General features: G+C 31.3%; 3 protein-coding genes across 3 annotated transcripts in view; 1 reads left to right on the forward strand and 2 right to left on the reverse strand.

The window, feature by feature from the left end:
• The window catches only part of LOC137933040 (lipase member H-B-like), a 33282-nt gene extending 17608 nt beyond the window's left edge, over positions 1 to 15674 (forward strand). Inside the window, exons 6-8 of the mRNA XM_068776774.1 lie at positions 12128 to 12319; positions 13927 to 14095; positions 15538 to 15674. Coding sequence (XP_068632875.1) covers positions 12128 to 12319; positions 13927 to 14095; positions 15538 to 15595 — 419 coding nt within the window. The 3' untranslated portion in view covers positions 15596 to 15674. The remainder of the gene's footprint in view (positions 1 to 12127; positions 12320 to 13926; positions 14096 to 15537) is intronic.
• Positions 1050 to 10880, reverse strand: LOC137932625 (aldehyde dehydrogenase X, mitochondrial-like). The gene is made up of 11 exons (XM_068776236.1): positions 10583 to 10880; positions 8492 to 8596; positions 7284 to 7551; positions 6650 to 6766; positions 5587 to 5774; positions 3872 to 3974; positions 3625 to 3806; positions 2966 to 3130; positions 2269 to 2426; positions 1998 to 2072; positions 1050 to 1230 (listed from the first exon to the last, which is right to left on the reverse strand). Exons 1-11 carry the CDS (start codon positions 10610 to 10612, stop codon positions 1155 to 1157), a joined length of 1467 nt encoding a protein of 488 aa, XP_068632337.1. The 5' UTR covers positions 10613 to 10880; the 3' UTR covers positions 1050 to 1154.
• Positions 15675 to 15785: 111 nt separating the features above from the next.
• Positions 15786 to 17711, reverse strand: LOC137932844 (uncharacterized). Its single transcript, XM_068776519.1, has 3 exons — positions 17649 to 17711; positions 17075 to 17206; positions 15786 to 15971 (listed from the first exon to the last, which is right to left on the reverse strand). Exons 1-3 carry the CDS (start codon positions 17709 to 17711, stop codon positions 15786 to 15788), a joined length of 381 nt encoding a protein of 126 aa, XP_068632620.1.
• Positions 17712 to 23375: the final 5664 nt, after the last annotated feature.

The raw sequence follows: 23375 nt of genomic DNA on the forward strand, positions 1-23375 counted from the left end.
AGTGTTTGTTTTAGAGGAGCGAGCATATGATAACTGCATGGAAAATACACTCCGATACTGTCGCCCGTCTTTGCTTTATTAAATCTGCTTTATGCGCTACTGCATTTTTGCTTTCACTGTGACCTTAGCCTGTATTTCTTCACTCCGTATTTGCACATAGTGATTGGAGGTTGCAATGATGCACTCACGAATTGCCACAGAAGACAATTTCGTGCTTAAAGTTCTTCTTTCTTTAAATCGAATTCAAAGTGATTACAAAATTAGTGCGTTTTCTTAATATTATTTAGCAAATTTGGAGCGGAAGGCAAACGTGATAAGATTTTAATGGTGACCAAGTGCTTTCTGATAAATAATTGAACACAAGTGCCTACAAAATCTGTATCACTAAGTTCCTTTAAAAACCTTACGAATACATTCAGTTTTACCTTATTCACTCTGGTACGAGGATGACGGTGATGAACTTGATTACCAAACATTGATCTGATATGAATTTGTTGCGCAAAACCTCTGTTGTCATGAAAAATTACAAAGCGCAAATTCAACCGCAAGCTGTGTCAATATTATGGATTTAATTTACGTTTTTGCGGATAAATATAATGTAATGAGTAGAGACGGGTATACTCCTTGTACATTTAACTTACATAAATATATTGGAAGCGCTTCCGCATATTCCATTATTTTTTCATTCGTTTTATTAAACCATTTAATTACATTACTGTACTAGAATTGTAAAATGAAATAATTTATATCAACACATCTTTGAAACTATTTCATTGTGATAAAAATATTACTGTTATTATTATAACATAAATTCTATTAAAAAACACCACGATAATAATTGATTGCCATCCATAAACGTAAGATCATAAAAAAAGATTTAATTATTGTTAAGGACGTCGGAAGGCTGTTGAGGCCGCCTACAAGAGGTTCTTTTGAAAATCAATGGGGTAGGCCTATGTATAGTAGAAGTTGGTCTTCGATTGAGATGATTGCACAATTTAAAACCATTAAGATATTGCGTGAAGGGAACTTTAAAATATTTAAAATAATTTATAATACCAGATTACAAATGTTTATTATTTAAATGTTAACAATTAATTGCATTAACATGTTGGAATATGTCACTAGAACAGTGTGAATATATACGTTTTAATTTATAGCAAAGGCTTCTTGGGAAGGTTCATAGTTACAGTCTTGTTTTCTAGATATTGCAAGATGCCGTCTTCGCCTCTGTAATAATGAAAAAAAAATATTTCGTCAATTCTTATAACATCATTACTAACCTACAATTGTTTAATTATTTTATAGCATTTATATGTAATGCAATTGTAACCGTAATATTATGAAATCCATTATTGATAATTTTTAAAATGATAAAAAAACAAATTCTAGCTAAGTTTTATACCTATAAGAGCAGTTCGAAAATATATTTTAATGAATACTCCCTTTACCCTGCGGCTAGACATTAGTTATATTTGAACTGAATTATAAATCTTTAAACTTTATAATTGCCGGGATATCGTAAAAGGCAGTACATGGATGTACATATATTTATTTATATACGTAGACAGATAAATTAATTCACATCACGCCATGACTTAATAAGGATCTTGATTGATTTCATTCATCTTTTGTTATAACATTTCTAATACTCTCTAGACTCTAGAGTCTAGAAGGAAATTTGAGTGCTCGCTGTAAAAATCGCGGGTTAGATAGTTCCCTTTGAACTTTGCGCATGTGACAGTTTCTGCGTAGTATCGGTCAGTATTTATCGATAGCAATTTTTCTCACATTTAACTGTAAATATGTTACTTTAGTATACTTTTTTATTGAAATGCGACTGGCCAGTAACTTCTGGTAGCCCTTTGTGCTACCAGAAGTTACGTTACGTTACGTTAAGTTGTATGAACAGCTAGTTTTTAATATATTATAAACTAAATATTCTAAGCAACAAGCAATAACATTCAGAAATATTGATGGTTTGTAAATATACTTACAGTTCACGACCAATCCCAGATTCTCTGAATCCGCCAAATGGAGTTTGAGGTGCTACATGTTCATATGTATTAATCCTTAGAATAGAAAAGTATTTTAAAATTAGTATGCGGTTTTAAATACTAAAAAATAACAAATTAGATAATTAGATTTTCATAAAACGTGTTGATTATGATATAGTTTAAGTAAGTGAAAATTATGTTAATTTTATTTCGTACATCTTACATGCACGAAATGATGATGATGATGATGAATGGATTAATAAACACTTACCAAACAGAACCTGCGCGCACGTGTTTAGCAAATGCTATTGCAGTAGTAAAATCATTGGTGATAACACCCGCTCCAAGACCGTAATTTGAGTCATTTGCGCGGTCTACTACTTCCTCGAACGTCTCGAATTTTAGGATGCTCTGGACTGGACCGAAAATCTGCCAAATGATTTTTAAACAATTGAAATTGTTATCTCTTTATTAATAAATAAACAAAATTTTTGAGACATTTATATGATTACAGTCTGGCTTTATTTGTACAGATTATTTTTTTTGAACATCTAAACACGCTGATTGATTGGTTATAGGTATTAAAACTTTAAAGGGGTGAATGTACAGCTAATTTGCTGTCAGTATATGGTATAGTGTGTCTATTCAAAAATCAATGGTTTCAGCATAATAAGTAACGTACTCGTATTAATAAATAGTAAGTAAAAGCATTTTAAGATTATAACATAATCAATTTAATCATTGCATACTATGTGTCCCTGTGGATTTTGTACTGAAGTTATAGGCCTGATGCATTACAATAAAAAATCTGTAACATATTTCAAACTTTTTGCTGTCAAATGAGCTGATACGTTCATCCCTTTAAATCTTACGCCTATAACGAATTAGTTCGTATACATTTAAACGATTAGTACGTTACATATATATTACTTTAGCTATATTCGGATTAATTACATGTGTCGATTTACCTCCTCTTTAGCGATTTTCATATCCTCCTTTACGTCAGCGAAAACTGTAGGCTGAACGAAGAAACCCACGTTCCCCTGACGGTTACCACCAGCAATACAACGAGCTCCAGATTTTTTGCCTGCTTCGATGTATCCAATTACTTTATTAAACATTTCCGCATCGATCTAGTGAAGACAAAAGAAAGAGATAAAAATATAGAGATACAGGTTTTAGGCAAATGTAAAAGAGCAAATAGCTCTAGAAAATATGCCGGTATGGTATACGGTATTACACTACACTCCCAACTCTAATTTATCTAATAAAAACTTGTCAAAAATTCTTATTGCAGCATAAAGGATTTTTTAAGTGATAAAAGATCTTTATTAATAAGGATATTGTAAATGTGATCACAAAAAACCCTTATTTTCTTAGATCAGAGTGTGTTTTAAACCCTCGAAGCTTTAAGATGAACGATACTTTTATAAGGAAATTCTGCGTTCTCCTCGTGACGTATAGAAGTGGTCGTTGTAAGTAATCTCATGTGGATAACAATAAAAATAAATATAGAAGTTTACTCCACGTAAACAATTATGACAATCTCAATATTAAAAGGTTTATTGGACATACTATGAAATTCATAGACATATATAAAGGTAATAGTATTAATATTCATAAAAACCTGAGGTCCCTGTTGAACATCTTCGTATGGATTTCCGACAGTTCTTTTCTTTGCTATTTCAGCTGCTTTTGCAACGAACTTATCATAAATACCAGACTGGACATAAGTCCTTGTTCCTGCTACGCAGCATTGGCCGGCGTTGGCAAAAGCGGCGCGGTGAGCGATAAGGGCCGCATTTTCCACTGAAAATATAATTCATTTATAATTTGTCTAACTTTAAAAAAACTATTCATGTTATGTAACTAACCGTCCGCATCGTTGAAAACCACCAAAGGACTTTTTCCTCCAAGTTCAAGTGTTACTCGTTTTAAATTTGTTGCCGCGGCACTGTTCATTATCACACGTCCAATCTGTAAATTATGATTAGGTTGTACAGCTTTATAAATAAAAAAGGCTTTATATTTCATAGTCTATGTATATATAATTTGGTATGAATTACAATTTAATAAAGGGTTGTATAACAATAAGCGTAGTGGTCATATGTGAACGCTCCGTATTGGCCACTGGTCACTACGGCCATAATACTATTTAGAAAATTCGGACATCATCAGCGATAGATACAACTTTAAATAGTATCTCTATATACGTAATACCGCCACATCGATCAATACTTTCATTTTTCATGCCATGAAGAAGGAACGAATATACACTATATATTATATATTAAACAGCGTATGCAATATGCCATACATTGTCTGCTTCGGCAGTCACGACGAAATCTCTAGTTGCGAATGTTTGTCAATTTAATGTGAAATTAATTCTACTCTGGTGTCGATATCCTTATACCATACACATTTCCGAAAATACACGCGTGTAAAACAAAAAAAAAAGGATTACTTTGACAGTTAAAACATATGCAATGTCCTTCATTTATAAACATCATTTATTATCTATTTTTACAATAACTGCAAATAACGGTGCAAGGATCAAGTATCATTACGCGTGTCGATAATTTAGTACTTGTCAACATAACAATCATCCGATTAAAATTTCCGCATGTAATCCTTGTTTTATCAAGATAAAACTATCTATGTTTGTAAGTAGTTAAGTGTACTTGTAACTGTGTTTTATACAATTTTATCATGTGTATTTACAGTGTCGTTTGAATATGATATGTTAATTTATCCGTTTGGAATTATGAGGTTCATTTTTAGCTATCATCGTCACATCAGACGACAACCGCTTACTCAAAGTAATAGGTGTCCAAAAGTCGCCACGATGACTGGTTTTGCGTAGCCCGCCTCCAGCGTTTATAGGTGACCTGGATTATATCGTTTGTCCATCTAGTGAGTGACTTATCCACGCTTTTAACAAACGATCAAAAATCTTATCACATCCGATATAGTCATGAATTAATAATGCATACAACATACATGTTTGTTTTTTAATCAATAAATAATTTATAAGAATCATTCACTTACACCCAATACGATTTTGGTTACAATTACCTACGCTGTTATAGGTGTAATAGCTTTAAAGAAGTGAATGTTTAGCTACTTTGCTGTAAATTTATGTATGGTACACTCTATCCAAAATCAATTGTTTCAGAAATAGTGAATACTGTAAATTAGAAAAATTGTGTTCAAAGTTGTAGCTATCTGAACTTTAACTTTTAAAATTATTTATTGTTTCATCTCTGTCCCTACAGATTTTATACCACCAGAAGTTATTGTTTTCTCGTGTTCTATCAGAAAAAAACACGTTAATGTAACAAATTTTAAAGTAATTATTTTGTACAGGACGATTGGAAATAGGCGTTGAAAGTATTTTACTGACAAAAGAGTTATACAATCGTCCCTTTAAATCATTTACACCTATAGACAATCACTCTGTATGTCAATTTTTTTTTTGATTTAAAAAGCGAAAACTAATTGATTTTGACTATACTTGTTTGTATTTAAAGGCAAAAACAAATTGCTAATTGTCCCGTTATAATAATTTAAGAGTAAAATTATAAATTACCTCAGTGGAACCAGTGAAAGCTACTTTGTCTACACGTGGGTGGTGTGTTAAGGCAGCGCCAGCGGTGGGCCCGTAGCCGGGAATCACATTCACTACACCAGGTGGGAAGCCGACTTCTTTAATTAAAGCCGCTACAGCCAAAGCAGTGAGCGGTGTTTGTTCTGCGGGCTTTACGACCACTGTACACCCTGGAAAAAGTACAATCGAAATATTTCCAATTTAATTGTCAGATATAAAATATAAAATATTAAAACTAACAATCTGGCGCCTGTTTCGTGTGACCCGCACTATGTTTTGTGGGTGTTATTACATGAAATACATTTTTAGAGATTTTTGTTACATGAAAAAAATACAGCAAGAGGTATTATTTGAAAAATTTCTATTTTTGATGATCGCCTTCTCAACCTTCTTGAAGGTGGAATTTCGTAAAATCTCTCGTTCTTTGCTGGCTTATACTCTACCTGTACTAAATTTAAAGAATTTACGTTGATTACCAAAAAGTTTGCAGACGCAGATTTTTTTATTATTTTTCGGATTATTCACATCCATTTGAATGTAGGACCTAGTCATACTAACAAGATTCAACTGACATGTACGAAGATTTGAAACTAAGTACTTTTTTATAAGCTTAGACTAGCGACTATTTCAAAGGGTTTGTATTTTATGCGACATATTACACATATATCGCCTATACTAATTTCGTATTCAATAAGTTTTAAATTTTTTACGTTTTTATAATATAAAATTTTTTATAAAAAAATACGTTTTTAAGCTCAAATTGAAATAAAAGTTAATAACTAGTTTAAAGATTAGGACATTTGTTTGTTGCAGTCCTAAGCAAATTGTTAGGTCTAAGTGACATGAATATTACTTTTAATTTTATTATTGCTTATTATTAAATTAGTTAATTTTGTGGCCAATCGATGGTTAGTTTCTGATTTTTAGTCTGTTTCAGATTCTTACCGTTTCAATTCAATTATGAGAATTTTTGTGTGATGAATCTTGTTTATGTAACTATCTCTATTTATAAAATAATAGTGGCACGGTAACATTAAAAACGAACCTGCTGCTAAGGCGGGTGCTATTTTCCATACAAACATGGGTATGGGGTAGTTCCATGGCAAAATTTGACCGCATACGCCTACAGGTTCTTTCAAAGTAAAAGTGAGAACTTCGCCATCTACAAAAAAATTGTGTCAGTGTTTAAATTTTTTTAATGTATTGTTGCACCCTCAATCATATACTATTACATGGAATATGTAAAGAAGAAAAGAGGAGTGGAGTTAAATTCGTTCAAAGTTGACACAGCATTAACTACATATACAAAAGACAAGTCATGGTAAAAAAAATATCTTTTTTGCGCCCCCCTGGTATTATTACGTCACGAAAGCAAGATCTTCTCTCTTGAAAAGATGGATAATCATACTAAATCGAAATTGATTTTATAATAATAATCATAATTATGACTAAAACCGGACAAAAGGACCATTTTAAAAGAAAATAACCCCGCGTTTCACCTTCTGCAACCCCCATGAAAATATTAGGTAACTAATAAATTTTTTTGCTAACATAAATTTCAACTTATAACAATAATAAAGTCATAAATTAACAGGGTTTACATGAGCGCAATGTCTTATGAAATTTTGTATAATTGTAGAAAATATACAGATTGTAGCTAAGTTAATAAACGTACGTACCCGCTGGAATTGTGTTTCCCAAAATCTTATCAGCTTTTCCGGCATAATATCTAATTATATTTGCCGACCACAACACTTCTCCTTCGGCTTGCTTCACAGGTTTTCCGCAGTCCAATGTTTCCAGTTCAGCCAAATATTTATAGTCTCTGTCGATTAAATCGGCGAGCTTTAAGAGAAGTCGACCTCTTTGTGATGCATCGAGCATACGCCATTCGGAGTAGCGATGGAACGCCTTATTCGCAGCTTCTACTGCAAGGTCCACATCGGCCTAGTCAAAAAAATAATAGATATTATATATAAATATTATTTCTATTAATAATTAACATTGACTTTTGCCATTTGTTCAAAATGGACACATTGAAACAAATATATTAGAATATCTAATAATAAAATCCATTTATCCTTTTATTAACTTTTAAATAACGAAGTCTCTGGAGCATTGTCTAGCAACGTGAGCCCGACACCCTACAAGGGGGCAATACTTTTATTAAAGGGGCGATTTGAAAGTGGACTCGACACAAGTTTAATCCTTTCGTTTTAAAATAAATATTGTGCATGTTACGTAGTTGGGGGTGTAAGAATTTTAGAAAGGCTAAAGTGCACCATGGCACAAAAATACTGATCCGGAGCCTTCTCTTAAACATATGTACTTTTAGTTAGGAAATTCCGCTCTTCGTTAAAAAAAAAACATTATTTTTGGGTTGTGTATAAAAAATAAATATATATAAGAAAGAAGTAGAAGTAAGAAAGACGCTTGGCTCTTCCAACTGGTCCTATTGGTAAGGCCTAAGTCCAGCTGTGGACGTCCTGCGACTCAAATGAAGGCGGTGAAGGTTAAGATGTTATTTGTTTTTAGTATTACTTTTATATTGTCCTGCATATAATAAATTATTAGGTAAAATTATATGAGCTGCGATTTGGAGATATGTTTGTATGTATGTTGCTTAAATAACATTTAGATAGATAGAGAACCTTCTTGTAAAACAAGTAATTTAAATACTTTTTCTTTATTCATTTTTTTTTAAAAAGAGTCTTATAAAATTTTTAATAGCTACAATTTAAGTTCGCTCAAAATATTTGTTGATATTAATTTTTATTACATTAGTTTTAAATTCGGCCAGACACGTATTAGTGAATATATACGGAGAAAAATATTGTAGGTATGTACAAAAGTAAACATTGTCAAAGTGTAAAAATTGTCAGATTACCTTATCACCTTCAGCCACTTCAATGATCACGCTCTCATCTTGTGGGTTGATAGTCGGGAATGTTTTCTTACTAACAGCATCCACCCATTCGTTGTTAATAAACAACTAAAAAAAAAGAGATTAATCTGGTAATTATTAATCTTAGCAATAATCGTTGATTTCTCTGATAATTTCATCGTAGATTTAAAGAATCAGTGCCATATCATATTTACTAAAAAAAAAATAACTTATTTCATTTGTTAGTGAGCTAAGAATGCGTTTATGCTTTGCCTGATTTTTAATGTTTTTATTTATCTAACATCAAAAAAAAACACAATTTTGGATAGTTGATAGTACAAGAAAACATCCAGTTTTATACGTGTGCTGTTACAGTTGATACTAAATAAAAATAGAAAAGTAAACTGAAATTATTTCAAATTAAGCTAAACAATGGAAATGAGTGAAACAGACGTCTCTTTAATATTTCGGTAGGAGTATATGTATGCATTAAGTTTATCAATTACATCATTTGAGAAGGAAGGTTTGATTTTTTTTAATGTAGAAATTTACAAATCGTAGGTTATTATTTGTCGTGTTCTTGGATTGATTTCTTTTAAATAAATATCTTGAAGTACATATAATCATTATTTGTCAAACGAAAATACCGTGATAAAACAAAAAAAAAGTAATATCCTACCGCTAACCAAGCAAAATTTACATACTTATTAAAAAGTAGTTGTTATTTAAATCCTTATTTACATTTTCAGTTATTGATGGTTATTAATCGCAATATTTTAGTTTCACTGGCATACAAAAGTACAGATTCTAGAGTGCTGTATTTGCTGTGCGGCAACGGAGTATAGTACAAATTTTTGTACAATCATTTTTTTTTTAATGTTAACGTCATGAAAATGCTACATTGATATTCTTTAGTAAAAATAATTCACGCGCTTATCATCATAGAAAGTCAATTAATAATATCTCTTTATTAATATGTGACCTTATTGATAACGTAACACTTAAAAATATACAGACGACTCGCTAAACGATTCGTTCATTGTCAAGGTACGAGTGATTATTGAGTTGTACACAATTGACGCACACATCCTCAATGGTGTGCATTACTTCCAGCATGTTCGAACAACAATGACCTATTTGCGTTTCAATAACCACAATAAATACCATTATACAACGCCATCGGTCTGTAAAAGCCTTTAAACGAGTTTTGTAAAAATAAACTAGGTGTATATATAATATATTGTTCGTTTTCTGCCGAATAAAGCAATGGTAATATAGAATCTAAATTCAGTTTTGTAGATATCAAAATTAAAAGTTGTTTACTATCTATCCCTGCAGACTTTGTAAATAGTTTATTGACCTGTCTGATAACTTTAAACAGATACATTAAAAATAGGTGTAAAAGCTTAGTAAAAGTTAGTTCACACTTATAAACAATTACATTATATACATTTTACATATATGTAACTACTATATATGTTATATGTTACAGTACTTCGCCGGTAAATGGAATAGTTATTAATTATGTTATAAATATGATTAGCGGCTTCCGGCATGTTCTATTACTACAAACTTTCTATATACCATTATCAGATTCTGTTTTCAACAATAAGTTTATGTAAATACTTGTCTAAAATTAAAACCATCGACGATTAATTAAATGAATTTTATGAAATAACTACCTGTCTCCCACCAATTTAGCGGACTAAATAAACGTCCCCTCAATCCCAATGTGGGTGGAATTTCGTAAAATCCATTCTCTTAGCTGATTTTTATCTGATATATGTATCATTTTTACCAATCTTTAAATTTATAAATCTTGTAGTTTCAGAGATATCGCGATGAGTTATTACATAAGTAGAATTTCTTATATTATGTATATAGATTAATAATAGTGAAATGAATTGTTTAGTAAACTCTCATTTGTGTAATACATATCGGATAAAAATTATGACACGACGTTACACGATAACGACATTAATTGATACCAAAGGCAAAAAAAATAACAAATTTATAACAAACTTCTTTCTATTTTAACGCATTTAATATTTTTATATTGAATGTTAAAAAAAGTATTAAATTGTAGTAACGTACCTTAGTATATTTGATTTCAACTTTAACCATTTTGATTAGCACAATATGGACTCGACTACGTTGAAACAGCGACTCCCGCAAAGTGATATGTGCCTAAGAGAATATTATAATCACAATGTCGGATTGAATTTGTTCATACGTCTGAACTCCGAAGCAGCTCACAATCCACAGATTACTAACGGTCCCCACTAGATCTATTTATGGAACCGGCTTGCTTTCGATGAATTGAACTATACGAATCCTGTGTGTATTTTCAATAACATTAATGTACATCAAACAATTGCACAATGTTTTTATTTATCGCTTGTTGATTTGCTTATGGAAGGATTTCTTACTTATCTTATGTGCTTGTAGAACACATTGGTGCGAAATGACGTCAACCTTTCAACGATCAAATGCATATCACTTAATTTAGATTAGATTAAATAATAGTATAGGAGATCGAATAAACACAAATTATTAACCTAAATATGTAAACCTTTTTTTTAATAAGTACAACGTGAAAAATTAGGAATCATTAAAATAAAATACGGACTCTCACTTCAGTACGATACAAGTTAAAAAATTTAAAGAGTAAATACTTAAAAAAAAAAGAATTTAGGAATGTTCTGGAACTTTTAGATGGTAATGTAAGTTCCAGAAGAGTAAGAATAATGAAAAAGTTTTGTATAAAACCTCTGAAACTTTTTATAACAGAATTTAAATTGAGTTTCCTCGTCCAAAGATATCGATTGCACTTTTTGACAAAAAAATTGAAGTTAATCGATACTTTTCATTTACATTTAAGCTTTACGCTTAAATGTGTAATTACCTACTTTACAAAATATTAATAATACGTTAATTGGATCTCTGACAAGTTAGTCGATGTTTTGAAAATGAATTTATATATATTTATTTATATGTTATAAACTGGGACACGAGAGTTCGGAGTGGATCTTTCCAATAAATAGCATTTTGTAAGTATTTAAAAGTAATGTTTATAATCAATGTGATAAAATATTTCTTAATTTGAAACAGAATAAAAGTACACGTTTTAAAAAAGAATAACACAAGAATTTTTTCATCATCTCTGGTTTACACCAAGTTGTACCTAAGACGACTTCATTGAGCAAATAAATCGTTTAATGGGCAATGTAATATCGTGATCAAAACTAAAGGTAAATATTCTTTTACAACGGTATCCGTAATGATGTTCACAAAGCTCCTATTGCTGGATAAAAAAATGTCAGAGAAAGTATGTGTGCTTAGGGTCTATGCTATAAATGGATTCTTGGAAGACAGTTCACCTTGGAAAAGATGTGTTCACCTCCAGCCTATTTCAGTGTTAAATAGATGTCATTTTATATCTGTCTTTTTAAAAAAAATACATAGTCCCGCTTAGTCTCTTATTTGAACAGGTGGTTGACTTATTTTGACTGAATATAAATAAATATTGGTCGTTGGTTTGGTAGTCCAATTTTTTTTTCTGAATTTGAACCAAATCCTCGATTCCCCGTACAATAAATTTCTAAAGATAAAAATACAAAAAGTGTTTTTTTTTTTCAGGTTTAGATCCAGCTCGTCCATTGATTAGCGAATACGGGTCTCGTCGGTTCCGCTTAAGTCGTGAGGACGCCCACGTGGTTCAAGTTATACATACTAATGCAGGATTCTTAGGCGAGACTGGAGCTGTTGGTCACGCTGACTTCTGTATCAATGGTGGCCAAAGACAACCGGGTTGCAGAGGACATCTTATGCGTGAGTATAACTATTTGTACATAAACCATAATTTGTTCTACAAATAACACAAGAGTAAAATAGACTTCCTGTTGCGCCTTTTAATTAATACATTTTCCCAATAAATTACAGGGTGGGTCGTTATGTTGAGCGTATTTAAAAAATTATAGAAAAAACACTGTTAAGAAAATTTATATTTATAAGCAACAAGCAAAATATAATAGCAAAACATATGGAAACTTAATTTTTTTAAATTAACATCATTAAGATGTATGCCATCTAAACTTAAACACTTCTTGAATCTAAACCGTAAATTCGTGAAAACTGGCTGGCACAGTGAATATTTTTCCGTGAATGTTGTTTTTGAGCTGGGGAATCATTGTCGATTTATTGGCGTAAATGCGGCTCTTGAAGTAACTCCGAGAAAAAAAATCCAGTGGTAACAGTTCTGGACTCCGAGGAGGTCATAGAATTTCCTCTCGATCCCATATCAATTTACTACAAAATATATCGCTTGACGTGATCTCATCAGTATGACGCTATCTTGTTGGAACTATGTCCTGTTGTTCTAAACTTCCTATTTATGCAGTTGTGAAAAGTAAAAGTGATCTATAATTTAAATTCGTAAGCCTTTCTGGCTCAACCTGTACAATGTGCAAAAATATTATATGTTTATTCTTTCATATAGTACTTATTTCTTAAAAGAATAAATAGTTTAATGGTTAACATGAACAGTCATAGAATCGTGCAAGATTTTTGTTTTCCTCATTGAAAAATGCTGTTTTTTTTGAGAATGCAGTGACGGCTCTTAGCTTTGACCTCTTTGAGCGTCCTCTGTAGCCCCAAATTTAGCCGTCCTTCACTTACAGTTGTTATTACATGTTGATTTTTAGAATTTTAATAGTCAAAATCAGCAAATTTTATGTTTAACATTTAAGTGAGAACGTGGAACCAATTTTATTAAACTTAAACGAAACATTAATAGGATAAATTGAGAAGAAATTATCTTGTAATTCTAATCAATGTCAACTGGATCAATTATATCCAATTTAAAGGTCCTAAGTCTCTTAAGGCATTTAATGAACAATCTGTTTATTGCTCTGTAAAGATAATGAGACAATGCGAAATAGTTCTTTTTATGTAATAAATATAATTGTGTATATTTCCGGAAAAAATTATTATAACTTTAATTCATATGTTTTATTTTTATTAAATGTTACTTGTCTCTGGAACAGAATTGTAAATCTGATAACGTGCAAAATGTTTTTGATTTACCTATGAAATAAGCGCAAAGTTTTAAAATTTTTCACATTTCGAGTCTGAAATCAACTATTTTAACCAAAATGTGGAGAAGCAAGCGCAGCGAAGAACTTCTACAATCAAGATGGATTCCGACTTTGTTAAGATCGTCGGATTTCGCCGAGTGTAGGTAGTTTTCAACCAGTTTTATTAGAAATCTATGGGGAAGGCCTATGTCTAGCAGAGACAGTCCTGGGGCTAAAATGATGATGATAATTGAAGGACAACTAAAAAGTTAAAGCGCGAACGTCCAATCGATCCATCAGTTTAATTATTCTTGTTACCTATTTTATTTTGAGTAAGAGTATATTATTAAATGTCTATCACAGGTATATCACGTTGCAGTCATTTCATGAGCTCGTGTTACTTTGCCGCGAGCGTCCGTCGCCGTTTGCACGTAGTTGGCATTCCCTGTGACAGCTCGTGTCCCAAACAAAGCCGGTGGGGCCTCCGTCAAGATAAAAGATCTGTTTTACTCGGAGACGAAATACCGGATTCGTAAGTATAATTGTCAAATGATAAAGTATACAGGGGGATCTGTTATGGGTCTAAAGTGGATGAACATGTAGCCCATTTAACAAAAAAACACTTTAAGTTTTACATTTATTTCAAATAATTCTGTATAAATTTAAATGATCTTATATATGTAACATTAATTATTTTTTCGTTTTTAATGCGCTAGGCCAATAGTTTCTGGCATTGCAAAGTCTGCTGGGACAGATAGTAAACATGATTATGTTATTTATTATTTTTAAACCATGAATTTTTGGAAAGGGTTTACCATACATTAATTAAAAGCAAATGAGATATATATTCAACCCTTTAGTTTTATACATAAAACAAATCGCTGTGTTTACATGTCGGACCTCTTTAGCAAACAGTTTAAAATAAGTTAATATAATTTTTTTAAATTACAAGAAAAGTTAATAGTTATTATTTTACAATATTTTAAGCAGTGGGTGTTATTTTTATATTTCGATTATCGATATGTGTGCATGTATATTATTAACTTCAAAAATTTTCTCTATTTTTATGTTTTGGTCTGTATTTAGAACTTTCGTTTTTATAATTTACTCATTCAATAAAAAATTAAAATTATTATATTTTTTTTTAAAAAATCCTCATTAATCTCACTTATTATTGCAGTAGCCATAATCTGGTCTTAAAATAATTGTATTGCATTTGATATGTATTGCTCAGTGTTTTGATTTTCAATATTTACTTACTCGTCATGTATAAACTTATTTATTATACATATTTTTTTCCTGTTATGTCTATACTATTTGCATTTTGTTAGCTTTTAATTAGTTAGTCTTTTATGACTAGACCTAATCTATATACACATATTTAAATAAAATAGTGTTAGTTAAACAATTTGTAATTTAAAAACGGCTGGAACAATTTTATAATTTTTATATTTTTGGATTTGTATTTGTCAGGATTTGAGTATCAAATATTAAAATATAATATTCATCAATACAAACAATTATCACAACAAACATATCTGTTAAATCATTTTTGTGTATTTAAATTTATATAAGTTAGCGTTATAAAAAACTAAACTATCTTAGTAATTTTGCATAAATTTAAATTTATTATATACGTTATATAAATATATATATTTATATAAATAAAATAAATTACCAAATACATAGCGGTTGATGAAAGAATGCAGGTCTTTCAGGACATTTTATATACATTAACGTTACATTCGGGCCTAATTATTGCGAAAAATTAATTTAGTTCATGACAGCGTGGTATTTCTTTAAGTAACGTATGTTTGTTATAGAGATAAATATACCTACGATGTATAAAATCCTTATTTTACAAGAGTAACAATTCGCCTACAAATCACAATTTTGTAATATAATATTTGCACATTATTTATTGGATATTTACATTACAGTGCATAGATTTATGTAATTTTACTTTTGTTCAAGGGCTCGAGGGATGTTTTGCGCGCAAGTTGATAATGAAGAGAATTGTCCTTTCGATTGATAAAGTTGCAATAGAAAGTTCATAGCGGCGGTGTAAATACTACGATAGTTATTAATTTATTAAAGTACAAATAGATGACTTGAAAGGGTCAGCAATAAACACTTTTGAACTATAAACTTTGTGTTTTTCTTTTTATCCTTATAAATAAAACAACCAGTAAAGATATTTATTCAAAATGACAATTAACCCTTTAATGTGGCAACACTTTATGTGTGGACTCGTTTCTTGGTATAAATGTTACTGATACGACTGTACAAGAGAAGTTGCATGCGTCGCTATAGAAAACTGATTTAAAAGTTATGTTTCCGTATAAAAACATGCCGCCGTAGTACTTCTGTGCTATTTTTTCTATGTCAATATTAAAGGTGTAATGTCCCTGTTGAAAAACATAAAAATATTAATAAGTATTTAAGATTGAAACAATTGTAATAATTTTTATATTATAAATGTTGGAGATATAGACATTATGCTATATAGTATTAGCCAGGTAGCGTTCACGCTCCGTATTTCTGTCCACTATGACAACAGTACTTTTATGTAAAATCATTGTTAGGGGTTGGAATTCAAAATTCGAACGCTCTAGAAAGATGCTACGTATATCTTTTTTATACGTATATATTTTTTTATAATGTAATTTGTGACATAAATTACTTTTATTTCGACATTTTACTGTATTACCTAAAAGTGTCAAACGTGCATTAGACGTGAATTGGAAAGTGTGTGTAAAATATAAAGAGGTTTTATTGACTTTTAGACTACAGTATACTGCGTGGTTCATTTTTAATCAATACGCAGACAACGATATTGATTTACAAGGTGTCGCAAACATAAATATCTCAAAATTAATATGAGCAATTCTTTATTCATTTCAAAATTGGATGTAAATATAAACGTAGAAAATTTGATAAAAAGCGTTTATATTATTTTTGTATTCGGTAATTATTTTTCCCTGATGTTATATTCCGAAGTTACATTGATACTAGCTCTGACTTTGGACTCCATACGGAGACGAGCCAAGAGATTCATTGGTAGCGATGCTTAGGCGCTAAGTGTTTTATAGACTGTATTTTTTACATCAAATAATTCTCCTATCTCCTTTTTTTCATCGGAGAAGATGCATGGAATAACGACATCCGTACACGGTTGTCTTCTACTACTACTTTTACAGTGTGAACAACCAAAGTATGGAACAACCTAACTTAACTAACCCACTAACCTAACTCCCAACTTGGAAGTCTACAAGTGAAGATTGAATAGGTTTCTTCTAGACAAGCATGTAGCATCGTAGACCGCGTTATCACTTAACCAGCAGACGAGACAGAGGTCATACGCTTTGCCTATGTTTGTTAATATTTTTATGTAGGATTATATTTCCATTACTTTTGCACGTTTTCAATAAAAATATTATTATGTCAGTAAATGTAAAGCTATGTGACGTTCCAAAATGAGATTAAAATCAACAAAATCAGAGATAGTTACTTTTATAAAAACGCATTCTTTTGTTACATTCAGTATTGACTGGAACAAAGGTCCTAGGAACAAATGATCACACGGTTTCTTCATCTGTAACCTGACCAGAGGTTTGCCATTCGCCATCGCAACGATCTTGCCCTGTGTGGTAAAAAAAAAACACTGCATGAAGAATCCCAGGTAGAAAATAACTGAAAACCTTGCGAAATCACACAGGATTTGATAAAATGTCTGATCATTATTCTTCGTAATCTAACAATACACGAACTTTCTCGTTATAAAGTGGTTTCAAATAGCTTCGAACTTACTACCTTACACTCGTTCAGAGTTGATTTTTTTCTATTACCATGTAGGGTGATGTTCTTGTAACAAGTATTGCTTTATTAGATACTTATATATGGTCTCGATAGCCAGATGTTGTATACCTGGCTACCGAGACCATATCCTAGCTACTATTTTTTATATTGATAACTTCGTCAATTATTATTCGATTTAAATAAAATTTCGCAAAAAAATAGGAATGTAGAAGTCAAATGTAATGGTGTATTTATAGATACGGCTTTTATATTTGAAAAAAAATTACCCTGTTAGGTGTAACGTTTTCCTTTATTTTGATGTCATAGTACAGGTTAACTCCATTTTCCATGTGAGCTGTTATTACGCAGCAGTCTTTAGACTTCGGTCCCTTGCATGTTACTAAATCTGTCACCTTCAAAGTAAATTTACCCTGCAAAAAATGAAATTTATTTTCGATTTTCTCAGATGATTTTGTCGTTACGCCAATAATAAAACCCGTTAGAGTTTATTGCGTGGTTTTCTCTGATTAAGGTGCTTTTGGAACCCTCGTAGCTTGAAGTCGAAGAAATTCTTTTAAAGGAGTCAATATGATTTTAAGAGTTCTGGTAGTTATTATCTGGCTGGCATTATGGCGTCATGAGGTGTTCCAAAGTGAACAGTATAATTTAAACAAATAAATAAAAATAATATTAATAATTATGATCAAAGAGAATTAATGCAAAAATTCTTATAACTATCTAAAGTAATTAATTCTTTTTTTTTTCATTATATAGCTAGCGGTCCTTCAAGATCGCATTCAAAGTAATGACTTATAAAAATACAAAAAAAAATATCTTACATAATTTTCGGGACTAGATAATGTTTGCAAAATATATAATATTGCGTACACAACAAAATATTTGAACATTGTTACGTTGTTTTAACAATGAAACTAAATAAAAAGCGCCAATTTTACCTAAGCATCGTATTTGCCTAAGTATGATTATTGAGTTTATCAGATCGATCTGATAGGAGTTCAATGGTTAGCTGATTATACTAAATTGATTTAAATTCCAAATTGCTATTAAAAAGTAAATTATTTTTTACGACAAAACAGTTTCGTGTAATATGAATATTTGAACTCGAACTCTCGAGGGCCTATGCGTTGAGTCATTACATGGAGCACCGGACTAAGGAGCTCTATTAGCGAAATATTAGCGGTTACATGGTCGAGGGCTCTTTCTTGAGTCTTAGCTCCCGAAGGAGTTCTTAATGTTAGTTACTGTGAAGAAGCCCAGTTCAAGCGCCAACTAATTAAATGCTATCGGACAAAAAGTAATAGAGAAGTATTATATATTAATTTATTTACATATTTATTTATTTATTTATTCTACAACTTATAAACATAACATTATAATAACAATAGATAAGTGCAATTCTTCGTAGTTCTTATTGTAATCGAATGTTTGAAATTCGAAAAGATTTATATTTTAAAAGAAGGCTATCAATTGATACGAAAAAAGAAGTATTAAATATCATTGCTCACCGCAGTCCCTAAATAATAATGCTAAACAGTTATGAAGAGAGCTATGCTAAATACTACTATACTAATGAGAAGATCATTTGACGAATAAAGTAACCAACATAGCTTGCTGAAATGATGATAATGGTGATGAAAGAATAAAATGTGATTATTAATGTAAAATAATATGTTATTGTTGTATTATTAAATATGATTAAGAATAAAACACTTGTTTAATTTCATGTATTATTTAGAATGTTTAAGTAAAATATCATAAATAAAAATATACGTATTACAATATATACTGTGCATTTTCTTGATGGAATTGTTTCATAAGGTTGGAAAGGTCTAAGTATAATATTTTTAAACATATACATAAAAGTAAAGAATAACTTCGTGATTACAGAAATGTTAATTTTAACCAACTTTTTCAGTAAAAGAAGTCAAAAATATTTTTTTAATGGATATAAGACCTCTTTAAAAAAATATGTCTTTGAACGCAGAATATTTTTTGTTAATGTCAATGTGTTCTGATTAGTCAACATGTTGGTAAATAAGTTTTTTTAAAAATTAGACGATTTTATAAATTAGAGAGCTATTTAATTCAAAATACATATAAAATGACTTTGGACCACTGTGTAATAGAAGATCCATCAATCAGTCCTTTAAATTTAAATTTTAGCTTTTGGAGTTAATTAAAATTTCAAATGAGCGAAAGAAACACTATAATCTTTTTAAAATTTTTGAGTCTTGGTGCCGTAATAATGGCGGCAGCTTTTTGGACCAGCGCAGAAGTAGAAAACAGATCTAAACATAACGATGAACAGACGTTGATCGGCGGTGCACTCTGGACCCATATAATAATCACTATAGGCCTTATTATATCGTCCGAGGTGGAAGACCATGTGCATCCATTTGTACATGGATATTTTTTATTATCTGGGTTATTATTACTTATCGTGACAGGCATAATCTTGGTAAGTATATCACGTTATTTTAAATAAATTACATGGAATAATTGCATCGATCTATATTCACATTATAAAACAATTTAAGATCTCCAGAGATAAGTAGAGTAATCTCTCCGATCCATCAATTTCAATTCATGATAAATACATGAAAAACTACTTAACATTACACTTTATTGTCGTGATCATTTCAGGCATGTGTCGTCCACTGCTTGATATAGGCATCTTTCATATATTTAAGAAAATGACTGGTTGGAAGCGGTCTGCATCCTCTGCATTATTTCTATAGGTGTATAAGAAATCGAAGAATATTATGAGACAAGTCAATAGGATCTCTGTGTTGATTCTATTTTATGTTTATGTAATAAACTACAAAATCTCTACTCGTCCAATATCACCATAAGACGAAGCTCAAAAACAAGTATATGTTACCAAGATGACTTAGGATAGTGAAACTTGATGGTGGTGGTGAAACTCTGTGCCTCTTTGTCAAGCTCATAGTGGCTCCCTTAACCATAAAGAGAAGTATGCTAGTTATTACTCTACGAGATCAAGTCAGTAATGAAAAGGTTCGTAGAGAAGCCAAAGTGCTCGGTATGTCCCAGTGGATTGGCAAGTTCGAGTGGCAATGGGAAGGCTATTTGGCGCGGTTTACTTAAAGTTCTCAAGGGGCGAAGACCACGGACGGACTTCACCAACTTGAGGGACAGATGACCTAAGGACGTTAAAAGACACTGGGTGCAGGTCGCTTTCAACCGGTCCTATTGGAAATTGTATGGGAAGGCCCACATATATCCAGCTGTGGACGTCCTACTGCTGCATAATGAATGATGCTATAGACAAAATCATCAAGTACTAAACAGTTATTAAATTTCTTTACTTTGATTTTATATTTATTTATTATATTTATTACTTGTGTGTAGACATTATAATAATTAATGGTAATAATAAAACCTATAAGCGTGGTGTAAATGTCATGTACAAATAATTGAACCAAATTATTTCCTCCATATCGCGAAATAATAAATCACAACTGCTGATGTCCTATAGACAGCTTTGTACATAACAAAGCTGTCTATCGTATCATGCTTAATCTATTAAGCCGTAGTGGGCAAATACGTAATGTTGTCCGAGATGTAACAATACATTTCTCGATTGGAATTTTGCTTCAAATATATCTAGAATTATATTATGACAGCTCGTTTGTCGCTATCATCATTGACATTGTTCTTTACTAGCCAATTTGTTTTAAAAGGAAGATGTAATTTAAAATTATGGATGAAAAAGCAATTTAAGATGTTAAATTGGTGAAGATTTTTTTATGAAAACTGTTATTGATTTTTGACCTAGTTTACACAGTTGTTCATATGGCACTTGCAGATTTCGCTGGTCCAAGAGAGCAAGGCACTTAGAATAAAATATCTTTTAAGGTAGCGAAGGCCGTGTGCTTGTTAAAGAGTTGCGGCTCAGGCCCGCTACATAATACAGTTTCACAGAATTACGAGGCCGCTGAGCTCTTAGATTGCTCAGGTGGACACTCAATGGATTTATTAGCGTCAAGGGCCTCTTAGAAGGGGTCACAGCCAGGGCTTATATTCATGGGCACCTTGACTCTAACAACACTTCTTTCTAAAATGATCAATAGCTTATGAATTCTCTGTTGTTAATAGCGAGTTAATTTGTTTAGACGAAATTAACGCTTTAAAATGTATTTATTTTTCTTATAAAAAATTATTTACAGATTGCAATAGAATGTAAGAAATTACTCAAACGCAAGCAGAGAAGTACAGAGTCTGAAGCGACGCCTACTTCTAGTCATCCGAAGAAGTTTGATTCTACATACTTGACGATTGGCGTGCTCTGTTTTGCTTCCGGTGTTTTAACAACAGTAGAATTTATCTTGCTATGTTATGCGTCACATCCTTCTAAGAGTTCTTAATGCACAGATTTTAGCAAAAAATAATAAGAACGGACATGTACAAAGTATTTTTTGTTTTAAGATTTAGAAATTGTTTTCAGTAATATATAATAATGATTGAATATTTTTACCTCGTGTATATATCATATTTCTTGCTGGCCATATCATTAGAATATACTTTAATCATATGATAAATATAATCGTATAATGTTTTAAATGTATCTAAAAATATTTATCAATGTTACGATCAATGTATTTGCAATTCAAATAATAAATCTTAAATATACAGTTCATGTTTATTCAACAAAAGGTTCACTTGTACAGAAATAGGTTTGTGCACATTGCCAGCTGTAAAAGAGATATTCGGATGCAAAATTTTAAATTTATTTTCGCTATAAGTTAATCTGATTTCCGGATTAAAGTTGCTCAAGTTTTAATATTTAAAGTATTATTGTAGACATAATTAAGTTTCTCTAAACTGTGATGTATGAGCGGAAAACAAATGGATTGAGCTTTAAGGTGTTGGAGTGAAGAGTTTAGAGGAGTGGACGGCCATCTATAAGATGGATAGTAGATGACCTTGTTAAGGTCGACGGAAGACGCTGGATATAGATCGCTTCCTACTGGTCCTTTTGCATGTGGGCTATGTCATTGTTTGAAATGATAATGATCAAATCTGTTTTCGAACTTTTTTAACATATATAGGCCGTTAAAGGCAAAATAAATTCTTTTTTTTTTCGTTGAGGCCGGATTGCCAAATAACTTCAAGATTAACTTGACTCAATAGTATTTGAGATATACGATTTGAATAAAAACCCAAGCAGGCTTTCCTTCGCTTGGACGTTTTGACCCACCACAGACAAGGCACCAGAAGGTGCTCTCAACTTACTTAACACACGCCCAGCGGTAGAGGACTTAGGCACGCGATCGTAGGTCGCGGGTTAGATTCTCGGGATACAATCTTATATAATTCATATTATACTTTGTGCATTAATTATATAGTGTACCGTAATACCACACTGCGATCGTCAACTAGCCTGCCAAGCGTGGCGATTATGGTACATCACATTAGATATCTTTGGAGGAGGCGTATGCCTCGCAGTAGGAGCCAGGCTAAAACGACGATGATGATTGTTTCGAGAGCTGTTGCTCAATAGCTCTGAAAGCCTTACGTTGATTATTAAAAATAAATATTTAAGTATATAATAAACTCTTTTAATGTTTTAGTACACTACATGTTTTAGTGCACTATATTTAGTATATTTTAAACTGAATGATGTATTCACAAATGTAAATATTACATACAATTTCAGGGAATCTTAATGCAACTAGATACTTTATCTAACGTCCAAGCGAAGTTTAATTTAGTGTGTGATGAAAGAGAAATAATTTATTAAGGTTATATCAATTCTCTAACAATTATCTAGCGATATATCCTGTCAAAAGGACTATAATATCAGAACTGTAATATGTTTTTTATCGTAAAACATCGCATGGCATAGTACTTCCGTTGCTGTAGTACATAGTTTACATATACATAGGCTATAAAAGATTATAATAGTATAACTTTACGAGCGAATTCTAAACCCATTGTCATGTAGAAGACTACGTTTGAAGCCGTTAGTT

This window comes from Battus philenor, unplaced genomic scaffold (assembly GCF_028537555.1).
Source record: "Battus philenor isolate CCGP_79_NKW_IND1 unplaced genomic scaffold, ilBatPhil1.0.hap1 SCAF_12, whole genome shotgun sequence".
NCBI classification, from domain to species: Eukaryota; Metazoa; Arthropoda; class Insecta; order Lepidoptera; family Papilionidae; genus Battus; species Battus philenor.